The sequence below is a fragment of the Scomber japonicus genome, chromosome 1, assembly GCF_027409825.1.
Source record: "Scomber japonicus isolate fScoJap1 chromosome 1, fScoJap1.pri, whole genome shotgun sequence".
NCBI lineage: Eukaryota > Metazoa > Chordata > Actinopteri > Scombriformes > Scombridae > Scomber > Scomber japonicus.
Window position 1 is genome coordinate 21,545,445 of NC_070578.1, and position 12,718 is coordinate 21,558,162.

General features: G+C 38.4%; 1 protein-coding gene across 2 annotated transcripts; it reads right to left on the reverse strand.

The window, feature by feature from the left end:
* Window positions 1-3,472: 3,472 nt before the first annotated feature.
* On the reverse strand, window positions 3,473-10,505 carry hnf4b (hepatic nuclear factor 4, beta). Of its 2 annotated transcripts, XM_053321406.1 has the most exons (9): window positions 10,102-10,505; window positions 8,599-8,770; window positions 7,910-8,004; window positions 6,495-6,601; window positions 5,775-5,930; window positions 5,482-5,569; window positions 5,055-5,207; window positions 4,000-4,323; window positions 3,473-3,700 (listed from the first exon to the last, which is right to left on the reverse strand). In XM_053321406.1, the coding sequence occupies exons 1-9, from the start codon at window positions 10,205-10,207 to the stop codon at window positions 3,657-3,659; spliced, it is 1,245 nt and encodes a 414-aa protein (XP_053177381.1). In that variant the 5' UTR covers window positions 10,208-10,505; the 3' UTR covers window positions 3,473-3,656. The 2 variants fall into 2 exon arrangements, with proteins under 2 accessions (XP_053177381.1, XP_053177388.1); XM_053321413.1 differs by lacking the exons at window positions 8,599-8,770; window positions 10,102-10,505 and adding an exon at window positions 8,306-8,360.
* Window positions 10,506-12,718: the final 2,213 nt, after the last annotated feature.

The following is a 12,718-nucleotide window of genomic DNA, read 5'->3' on the forward strand; positions in this document are numbered from 1 at the left end:
AATAAATAAATTCATACATACATTTATAGATACACAAATAAATAAATACATAAATACATGTAGAAATGTAGAATGTAAGTTTTTTGTCCTTCATACATTTTCAATGTTAGGGCCCTGAACACCTGATACATATTTAAAATGAGAGACAATATAATATAGGCTTGTGTGTGGTGTCGTCAGAAGCAGGAGAGGCTCACGGTCGTAAGAGTCACGTGCACTCTGAGATGGACGTGCAGGTCAGGAAATGACGTAAACGGACCGTATATGGTTTGTTCTGTGTGTGTTACGTGTTGGACTATGGACATATTGAGGAAAGTATGTCGGTTTTATGGAAACGGATTTCATATTTCACAAGAATGGATACTTGGCGAGCTGTACAAGAAGTCCTGTGTCATAAAATGATCGTTGTGGAAAAAGGGAAGACTCTGAAGGTATGTAGGATTATAGCTGTTCTTACTTAGCTGAATGGCTAGCCGAGACAATCGCTAATACTATTACGGCTGTGAACAACCATATAATTCGTGAGTGGTCTTGAATGAATCAGGGCAATCTAGGCTTTCTAGCAATGTACGGCATGAATATATTAAGAGTTGGTGTTTAAAACATTCAGAAGAACTTGTCGCTACCTCCCAACTTCCGACCCGTCCCGTAGGCGGAACAGCGTGCTTTAGGCTTATAACAAATGAAGACAGATCTCTTAAATTAGGTTACTTAACATTGAGGAGGTGTTTGTCAACATAAATAAGTTGGCCTATTCACAAAAAGGCACATAGGCCTAACAGTAGTGGAGCTCAGCCAACAAAGCTGTCAGGAGTCAGGACATGCCATGTTTACCGGTTGCCCACTTCATCACGTTTGTTTCTTGTCGACTCTGTTGCCCGGATGTGACTGCTAACACCTTTATATGGACTACTTTTCCCTCTTTTGATAAGTAACTACTGTAAGGGATCACAATTAATAAATAAAGAGTAGCTATAAAAAAAGAAATGGGCAGTGATCAAGATGGTGTACTTAGCTGTTGACTGTGAACTTTTTTCCATATAAGCAGTGACAACGTGTCTATTGAATTATTCTCAGGATGTTTAGAAAGTTTTCGAGTAATCTAAACCGTTTACTATACACTTGTTTCAAGTGGTCATAAATGACAAGGTTCACAAGTTCAGTCAGATTTCAAAACTTGAACAGACAAAAGTGTGACTTTAATGATCTCTGATTTGGTGATGTCAGTGTTTCCACACTTTCCACACTGTCTCTCCACATTAACATAATCAAATAGTACTGTAATACTGTGGCATGGCTTCAGCCTTAATGCCCTTCAGTAGAGGTCTGTGGATAGCTTTTGCCAATTACGCAATATTTATACATGAGCAGATATCAAAGGAGCTCCAACATGTTTGACACTCCCCATGTTCAAACATTCACGAGAGACAGCTGGTCTGTGTTGCGGAAAGGGGGACTTATACATGGAGTTTCCATATTGTTGTGTAAAAAAACAAACGCCAGTACAGACAGATCCTTCTCTCTGAACTCCTTCCACCCAGGGTGACTTTGACAGCTGAGAGCTGTGTGTTCAGCCTTTTAACACCAATCAATGTGCTCTCTGCTGAGCTTGTCAGATCAATAGACTGCTGGCACAGCAGGCCCCTGGGAAGGAAACCAACATCACAGTAGTGTCACAGTTGAACCTCTTAACAGCGACAAACAGTGAAACCCGAGTATGACAAGAAGCCCATTTTCAACTATCCCATGTCCCTGTTTAAAGGCATAATTAACTGTTTTGAGGGGATACGAGAGTGCGCTGTGGGTGAGTAAGCACGTTCATTCTGTGATTTGAGGAAAGGTTAGGTAGAAAGGAATCACATCTTTGATGCAGCTCTTACTTTTCAATAATACTTGTTCAAAACCAAACCTTTAGCCAATAATAAGCAGTCCAAGATTATTAATTTGACAGTTCAAATATTCAAAGTATCACTTTTCAACAGTATTACAAATATAAAATGTTGATCCCTGCACAGATTCAGAGAGGTAGAGTTATCAGTGTTATAAATCAAACCTGCTGAAAAATCGCATATCATGTGTTTTTTGTCAATCACAAGGGTGAGACAAGAAGATGATTCTTGCAAACTTATATGTGTACACTATTCAGAATCTCTTTTTAGACCTGAATTGTACATTTTATTTCCATGTAGAATTATAGAAGTAAACCTATGAGAAAACAAACAAACACTGTATGTGTTTGTATGATATATTTTCTGATTTTAAGCCAATCTGCTACAAGTTGTCCTCCACAGTGTCCCATCACAGTCCCACAGTTTTGTGTATTTGCAATTAAGGGGAATCTGCCTGGTCCATATGAGCTAATACACAGTATGTGGCTGAGAAGAGTGCAAACCAAGCACACGCTGTATATGCTGTCAATGAAATGTAAACTTTGACCATCTGTAGAGACGTTACAGTGAACCACTTAGGTTAATGGGATTATATAATGTTACATAACTGCTTTAAATGTCACAGATAACACTGCTGATTGGGCTTGTTAAAGAGGAAGATGTGTCATCATTTAGCTAACCTGATATCTGTGATGCATGAGTGTTTTTTCAGAAAGCATGAATGTTCAATCTTTAGAACAGAAGGATTAAAACATGATCTGACGTCTGTCACTTCTGAACTATTTTCATATGCAGAAGATTCTGCAGCACTGGGTCTCCATAAAGATCAAAGCATAGTTTAAAGTACGCTTAGTGCAACGTCTTAATGTCAGCAGCTGGATGACTGAAAACAAACTGTCACTCCATAAGAAAAACAGAATCCATACTGTTTGGGTCAGATGAGATACAATTTAAATGGTCCCCTGTGGTGTTGTTACTCTTGTCATGTCAAATCTGCTTTCTTGATCCTTCCCCTCCATACCCCCCATCCACAAAGGGACCACAATGGCTTTATTGTGTTATCCTGACTATATCACATCAGGATCAATTCTCATCAAGGTGGACGCACTTGTATTAAAGTAACGGTATGGCCAGGTGCTAATTGTCTTTATTAACATGACTTCATCAAATTGTTCTAAGATAACATTCACTGCTTTTGCTGATCAATGCAACATAAATCTATAATCTATAAACCAACATTTCTTGACCAACATTTCTTAAATTCTACATATGATTAATTGACTCTTTGAGAGGCCCCATGTGGAAGTGGAGTCCCATTTCTCCATTTACCTTTACATGACAAATCTTTGACCACAAAATAACATTAGTGAAGGTTGTTACTTACAAAGAAAAGCTTACCTTACATCAGTAGCAATGAATGAATTTCTGAGCAGGCTTTGAGCACCCTCTACTGATAAACATTGGACCCTGCAGTTCATTTCAAACATACTGTGTACAGGGAAACAGCAATGAGTCCAATGTGCTTGGTTATATTTCAGTGCAATGTTAGTCCATTCATATAGTTTTCTCACTCTTTCCAGGTGTAGCTTTTAGGGTTTTTTTATTTTTGTTTTTTGGTGACTTTGTGTGTTTTCAATGTGCTGAATGTTGCAGGTGTGAGTGTTCCCGCCCTTGGTTATGTTGTTGCTTCTTAAGGGGAGCGTTTTTGGTGTGGACATGTGCCACTGGTATCCCGTGGGCACTTACACACCACCATGTCTGTACACCTCAGTGCCAGTCTGTGTGGGCAGCAGGAAATCCACTTGGAAGAGCTGTGTGAGACAGACGGACATCAGCATTGGCATTTAGCACATGAGGATTCAGTGTCTACCAATAAAAACATAAATAATAATCCATGTTAATATTGAACAGTAAAGATTTTAAAAGAAAATCCTCTTAAATAATAGTAAATCAGGTAATTTACAACAAACATCAGGTGAGACCCATTGAACACTACAGTGATTTCATCCCAGTGAAAAGCCATTATGTTTAGGCTCATAAGATCTATTTTCTATAGGTTTCTACTTGGATGTTTAAAACTGTCTTGATAGATTGGTGTATGAGGCCTCACAAGTGGAAATGTGAGACGTGACTGAGATGAAGTCAGTGGGTGAAGCTCTATGCACATTTCGCTGGTCTTGAGTCTGTCCATGGCCTTCTTTGGCTCCTTCTCCCAGCAGCATCTCCAGCAGCAGGCTGTCCATTCTAGCTTCCCCTAACAGCTGTGCTAAGTGGAGAGTCTCCACCATCTGCCAGGCCACACTCTGCAGGGGAGGTAGGACCAACAGCAGCTCCCCAAACCTTCCCCGCTGCTCACAGGTTGCTTCTTCGAGCAACAGATGGGCCTGAAAACGCAGATGGCGTACCACCTGAGAACTCTTCAGTCCTGGACAGTCTGTGAGACAAACGTAAGGAGATATACAGTATACTGAACAAAAGAAAATGTAAAGAAAATTGCATTTAAGTATGGAGGTTTTATTGGGAAATGATCAGTAAGTTGAAAGAGATATATGCAGTTGCCAGCAAGCCACTTTGAGGCACCTTTTCCTTTATAAAGAAGATATTTAAGAGATTATTTACTCTAGTAATGAGTTGGAGAGAAATTTCAAAATTCTTTTACAGATCCAGTACACTGGATACACTGTCCTCACATCCAGCATTCAATAGTAACAATAGTAAGACATTTTAAGGGGAGGATCGAAAAGATGCTTGCGTAGTCTTTTATAATATAATAATTTATAAAATAATAATCCCAAAATCATGTTATAGTGACTATTTTTGCACAGGTTTAGGGCAGAGTTAAATCAATTCACAAATTCAGTCCTGAGGTCCACTGCCCGCCCCCAGCCTGCCTCTCCTGCTACTGCAGGTAAATGGACCATTACTTCCAGCAGGCAGCCACCTCTGCCTGACTGCCAAGGATTTCACCACATCCTGATATTATTAGAAAGTCTCCCCAAAATATGCTAAAACCATACAGTCTAGACTAAACTACATATACAAAGAGGCAATAAAATAAATGGATTCAAGAAAGAACACAAAAAAGAGTTATTCTTTTGTGAGGTGTGTTGGATGAAAGTGGCAAAGCAGAAAATACTATCTACTGTCACTCTTTTTCACACTGACCTGGGGCAAAGAAGACGATGGTTCTGAGGCAAGCAAACTCTTTGTCAGTGATGTCCAGGTCTCTGAGGGGTTTGACCAGCTCCTCTTGGATTCGGAAAGCCACTCTGGCCACCTCTACCTCTGCACCTCTCAGTGGGATCACAAAGTTGTTACCTGCTCAATACACATGAATATATCAATTCATTAATGTGTTTTTAATGGATGTGTTTTTAATTTCACTAATTCTGTATGGTGTCCTTGAATGCCAAGAAAGGTGCCTTTAAATAAAATGTATTATTATTATTATATAAAAGATATTTGAACTCCAAGTCTTTAAGTTTAGAGCTACCTGTATTTCTATATTTGTATATTCCCTTTACAACAAATTAAAACATTTGATCAATGCAATAATAAAATAAAAAAGGACAAAACTGGTAGGAGGTTTTACCCAAAAGAATGAGATTGTTGTAAGGTAGAGAGCGTCTTGCCGCCCCCAGGATAAGATGTTCTGCAGAGTGGGTTCGTAACAGGGCTACCTGCACACAGACATACACAACTTTTATTTCATACACAACTGTAAAATGCAAATCAACCAAAATATCTCTCTGAACTGAGGAATGTAAACACTCAGTCAAACAAGGAAAAAAAGGCAACAGCTGTTACTTTATTCTACATTAACAAGCACATTGTATGTCTGCTGTCTATATAAGAAGAGCTTTAGGTATTCAGCTCTCTTCATACCCTGTCATCTATTGGGAGACTACAAAACTCAGGGATGTGTTTTGCCCATTCCACCAGCAGGAGGAGTTGCTGCTTCATGGACTCAAAGACGTCGTCAACACAGGCTGTCTTCTTGGTGTTGATGTCGTGACTTCTTGGTAAGACCACCCCTGGAAACTGTGAGCAGCAAATAGCATAATGTGAGTTCACACTGGGCTCAGGTGATCCTGCAATGTGAGAATGAGAGTGTGTATGTGGGGAGGGAGATAAAGGGGGGGATTAGGAAGGTGATGTGTCTGCAAGGTGTATTGGCACTTAGAGAGCTGTGATGGTTTAAAGCAAGACAAGGCAGGTAGATGAGGTTTTGTGTGGAATATATGGAAATATGATCATCTGTTGTATTGCTATGTATTTCTTTCACACAACATTTTTTTAATATTTGGTTATTATGCATAAAGGTAACTGAACATCACCACATAATCTCAGACTGAGTGGTGCAATTAAATTGGCTATGATTAGATGGGGTCCCTGGGCAATTTTGTCATTTTTAAGGAGTAACTGAATCCAGCCTACAGCTAGAACGTCCACATAATTAATGGCTGCCTGTCTAAAATGTAACCTTCATCTTCCCCGTCTCTGGTCTTCCAGAAATAGAGGGGCGATCTCTTGACTGGCCTGCATGAACATGTTCATTTGAGTCACAGGACTTTGTATGTGAGTTATTAAGTGATGGCGGGATACCTGATGCACACTGGCCTCTGCTTGCATCAGCACACTGATGGACAGAGTGCCCACTGTCTGTCCCTTGGCTCTGTGGCTGCTGATGCAGTCTCTCTCATTCTGAACAGCTGGGGGTTAAAGAGAGGAAAGAACCATCAGAGACGTTTCTTGGCTACTTCAGACATCACTCCTGCTCTCCACTTTTTTGCTCCTCAGCTGCAAACATCTTTGGAAAGAAAAGACCTACTCTTTGCCTCCACAAGGTCCTTCTATCCTCTGTTACACAAGGGTTGCTGATGTCAACATTTGCCATGCCAAAATGTGCCTGCTTTGTGAATGCGGCAGAAATGAGAGAAAATCCTGTGTGTTCAGGTTTCATTCTGTTTGGAGACTCTACTACTGATGGGAATTTGTGAGTTTTTAAAATTATTTTTTATCTTATATGTCTTTTTCATTTACTTGTCTAATCAAAGATGCTTCCTGATTAGAAAAGAGTAGCAGTGAAGAAGAAGGAAAGAGGAAATCCAGCTTTCCATTGTTCTATACTTAACATGCATTCAAAGTATGTAGTATATGGAAATTGAGTTTTAGAGGATAATACATTTTCTTGCATAGACATATTTTAACGTGATATATCTTGATTTTGATATTCTGATTACGACAACTCCTTCCATGCAGACTGACAATAAAAATTAGGAGTGGGTGATAGGGTGTTTGATGGTGCAGATTATATTAAGTGAGATGTCATCACTTAATGATGACTATGTGAGTCATTACAAGCAAACCAATCTGGATGGCCTCACACCGATTCCAATATGGCTCCACAAAGTCACACAACAAGACCTAGTATCCAAGTAATCAGTCATTGGAGCTGTCCTCTCAGCAACCAATCAGGAGCATATTAATCAAACTAGGAGGGGGCTTCATCTGTGCTTTACTTGCACGGTCCTGCATGACAATGTCACAAATCTATCTTCTGTGGAACATCAGTTAAGTCAGGATTTGGAGTAAACAGTTACAGGGAGTCTGGGCAGAGGTCAAGTCTAAAAGGACTGGCTGTCTGAGGAGTCTTGTTTCATGCTTTACTTGTCTGTTTCTACCACAGCTGTGCTTCTGGCTTAATATGAAAGCAATACTACAGCATGTTATGCAAACCAGACAAATTAGTGAAGTAAACATTTAAATTAGTAGCCCTGGCCTTCACTTCAGGGGGTTGTAACATCTTTCCAGCAAAGCTGCAGAGCAAATATTTGTTCATACCCGCCATGTTAATTATTCATGGGAAGAGACTATTTTTGGCTCCTCTAATCGCATCCCTTTCTCCCTGATTATCTGTGAGAGGACGATGATCATATATTAATTAGGTGCACAAACATATATATAGTACGCATGTTTAAAAATATATAGCTGCCTGAAAATACAGAAACTTTTCTGACCTTCTTTTCTCATTCCAGCTTTGAAACACTTTTGTAGTCTGCAGTAACGGCACTGGTTCCTTTTATCTTTGTCCACAATACATTGCCTGTTGAACCTGAAAAGATTGTACAGTACAGTAAGCACAGATGCACATATTGTCAATCCTTTTAAAACAGCTATGACATTATACACACATTTGTCAGAGGCAGACATATAATTATATATCTACACTATATTGAACATTCTGAGGTTTAGGAACTGATGATATTTCTTGAGCATTTCCAGAAGGGACTTGGCCACTCATTATACACTCTGGGAAGTGGTCTCGGCAAAACATGACAGAATCAGTTGACTGCAAAGCATGGCTCAATCAACTTGCCACATGGGAAAGGAAAGACCCTACAGCTATATCTCACCATTGATTTGAGTCCTCAGTCATTATATATGGTATTGTTTCCATGCCTGGACTGGTCCCAGTGACTATGACCTTCATGCTTCTTCAATGAGAAGTCTCACCTTACAATAGGTGATAACTTTACATCACAGAATAGCTTCTCACTTTAACTTAAATGAGGAAAATTCCCAATGTCATTGTCAGTGCCTTTGCCTACCATAAAGAGTTTGATGTAATATGTTGAAGGACATTGAGATACAAATGAATAAAATGTATTAAGTAGATGTATTAAGGAGGATCTTTAATGGAACATACCTACAATTGTAAGTGTGGTTGTTGCGAATGCTTCTTCTGAAGAAGCCCTTGCAGCCGTCACAGCTGGACGCACCGTAATGTTTACCGGTGGCCCTGTCGGCACATATGGAGCAGAGAGTCCTACTTCCATCAGGCTGTGGCGGTGATGAGGTGGGTGCAGACACTGTTGAATCTGTTAATTAAGACAGTAGACACTGCAAAATCCAGACATCTGATAAAATACAGTATGAAATGAAAATGCCTGAGGAAAAGTTTGCATATGAGACAAGTGATTGATAGATGTAAGCATTGTCAGGTGGAGACATACTGTATGACCTTTAAGACATGAGCCCTTTTTATTTGGTTGCTAATGAATAAATAAATATCTCTGAGGCTAACCTAACAAGCCCCACAAGCATCTCAACCAGATCACATAGCTGAAAGAACATCAGCTTTGTTAGGAGCAGACAGCCACCTTGACAGAGACCATCATTCACGATACCTTTCATCAACCAAGGCACATAATGAATCATTCCACCTCAGTGAACAGAAATAACCTTGTGCATGGACAAAACTTTGCAGCAAACTGCTCATTGTGAACTTATGGTCCCATAGGATGGAGATGATAATAAAAACAGGATTATAGGCAGAGATATCATTGGTCTGTGTGACTACTAGTGTCATAGACCTCCGAGGAGCACTGCTAGTTATTACACGAAGAGGAAGAGGAAACTCCCCATTCAATTAAACCATTTAGAGGTCAGCAGCAAGCCAAAATCCACACTTCTCCTTTGGCTTATTTTACACGAGACACTCTGTTTAAATCCAGTCTCCATCCAGGTTGCTCTAAATTGCATCCTGCCAATGTTTGGTTGCAGGATTGTCTTTCTTAAAAGCACTAACCGTCAAATGCACGTTCCTGGTGCAGTGTTCCTGCACTGATGCTCCTACTGTACACAGTTCAGGCTATAATGTATGTAAATAACATACTTAGTTTAGGGAGATGAAGCAACTGGAGATTTAACATACAATACAATTTAACAAAGAAAATACTTTCTGTGGTCAAAGATCAATTAGATTGAATTAAGAGATTAGAATACATTTGCCTCACAGTTGTCTGGATTTGAAGAGTGGTCTATTGATGAAGCTTATTGATTTGGTAATGAAGTGGACAGAGAATACAAGAGAAATTAAAACCACAGAAAATGTATTGGGATGTATTTTGTTAATTGATTAATCATTTAAATTTGTTTGAGCAAGAATGCCAAAGCCTCCTAATTGTAATAGTGTGCTACTTTTCCAAGTTTTATAACACTGAAAAGTTTCTTCAGGTTTTTTGACTGTTGATCATTTTAAAACCTTGGACTTGGAAAATTGTGAAGAGCTGCTGATGTTTTTTTTGTTTGTTGATCAAATGGTTCATTGAGGAAATAATCAAACATTAGATCACTGTACTCTCTTTCTGACAATAATCCCTGCTCCAGTTTCAGTCTTTTGTAGATGGGAAATTGCTTTCAATCATACCTGTTGTTTTTGTCTGCACTGGTATCACCATCATGTTGGTTAGGACTTCAGTGTCCATGCTGCAATGAGTGTATTCTAGTTTAGAGATTGTCCCAGTAAGCTTCATGATCCTGATCAAGTTGTATGGTTAGCAGAGTTTTTAAATTGGTTGATCTGCAAATCTCCAAAAGAAATATGTACTGTAACGTCTAGATTATTCATTCAAGTCTTTTCCTCTTCAAGTCAGCTCTCCCAAGTATAAGACAAATCCCTTTCCTTCTCCAGAGTTGTTGCTTCTTTGTTTTTTGTCTTCTTGATCAGCTCTCTGGGTGTTTATCTTCTTTAAAACATCACCTCTAACATTTTTCTGGTGGTTTGAAAAGCAGCTCTGCAATGGTGTGCCCCAGTGACTTCCCTGTGCTGAAATCTGGCCCACTGTCTGTTTGCTTGTTTCTTATCAGTAAAGTATATAAAGGGGAGAGTTCAGGTAAACATGACTCACTTTTAGGACCAAAAGCAGATAACAGTTTGAAATACCACCACCTCTCAATATGTCACAATTCAAATGAATTAGGAAGATAAATGTCAAACAGAAAATAAACAGAAATCAAGGACAAGTCCAAAGGTTGCATGTTAGGAAGTCTGTTTTGGCTAAAAATGTATATTATATTGCATTATCTTGAACAATCAATATGTCACAGAAAAGTGATATAGAACAAGCTACACAGTAGGATAGTGGGCAACTTTTTGAAAATGAACAGTGACTGATTAACCTTTGCTTTTAGTTTTGACGTAAGCGATATTGCTCAATAATGTGTCTCATCGCAGGGGGCACTGGTGACGTCTGCATGCATTATATCTGTTTTTGTCTCCATGGTATTGATAAAGAGTAGGCCTATGTTACTTTTATGATGGAGACAGACCAGATTGCTTTATTCTTTGAACATATATATAGTGAGTGTGCCACCAGCTGTCTGCTGTAATTGATCAGTCCTACTTTTACATTACATGGTTTAGCAAAGTGTTTCGCATTTTCTTTCCTTAAAATGTACAATTCACCATCTCTGTCTAAACAATCTCAAATACAAATACCAGACAGATGTACACTGTTCCAGATCTTAGGCATAATAGTCAATATGTGTAAAGGGACAGAGTTTTGAAAAAGTGAAAGACAGGGATAAAGGTGAACGTGGCCATACCATTTTTTTTTTTTTTTTTTTTTTTTTTTACAAATTATTACAAATTATATGTCAGACCACATATGAGCTTTCCCAGTACTGATATCCATCATACTTTGGTGTAATGGGATTTCCTGGGTGAGTAGCACTCCTTCTTTGAATGTCACGCTAGGCCGCAGGTCAGACCTCCCCTGGCAGTAGCTCGCACATTCAAGCTTTGTTTAGGTGATTGATAGATCATAAAAACCTTAAAGTCATAAGAGAACTGCAGAATTGGCTTCTCTGCTCTGTAAGATTTAGTCAGGGAAGGGTTGAAAACAACCTATGAATATGGATTGTCCTCTGAATCTATAAACAAGTTTAATTAAAAGCACCAATAATAAATAAGATATTTTATATGGTCCACCATATACAATAATGGAACCGACAAGTGAAAACAGTTGTTACACAATTTAATTTCCTTGTTTAAATTATTTGCATTCAGTTCTGATTTGATGTAATATCAAGAAATAACAACAACAACAAAAAACGCTTAATTTGATTCTGTTCATCTGTGTTATTTGGATCCCTGTAGAGGAAAGCTGACATACAGATTGTATGTTTCCACTAGGGGGAGACAGAGTACATCATATCTGGCCAAACATGATTATAATACATGTATAATACCAAGGATCCAGACATTACTAAGGTACTGCATCATCGAGGTAGTTATAAAACATTTTAAATATCTGCCTGATATTTATTTTTTGGACAAACTGTATTGCTTTTAATGCATTACTGCTTCATAACCAGAAATAATCAGAATCCATACGACTACTTAATTTAAAAAAATGTTTTGGCATTATTGTTTCTTTGAACTCATAAAACATTGTTAGCTTATAAGCATACTCCCAAAAAACAACTTAATTTGGATAAAAACTCATTTATTTGATGTAGTCAAACAAATGATGATTGGGAGTACATGATACCAACATCTTGTGAGTGACATTTTTTTCTACAGGAAACAATCTTTATCACAATTGAATTATTCACTGTGATCTAGAGACCTTTACTGAAGCTCTCATTAATCTTTGGAAATTATTAAATTTATACCTAATACATTTTTGTGAGTTTACTCAAAATTATTTATCATATTCACCCTGCTTTAAAATGTCAGACTAAAGGTGTCTTGATGGGTTAAGGTTATAAAAGGGTTTAAGACACTGTCCATTTACTCATCAATGTCCCTGGTTCAATCTGACTAGGGACCTCTGCTACATGTCATTCATCCCTTCATTTACAATCAGTTCTCCTTTGTACTGCTTGACATCAAATAAAGAAGAAAAAAGCCCTACCAAAAATACATTAAAGCATGTTTTGAGTAATTTTGTATGAGTTGCAAAAAGCCTTATCGCTTAGACTGGAGACCAAAATATCATTATACATTTTAATTTTGCTTTAGTAAAAATGAAATATCACTG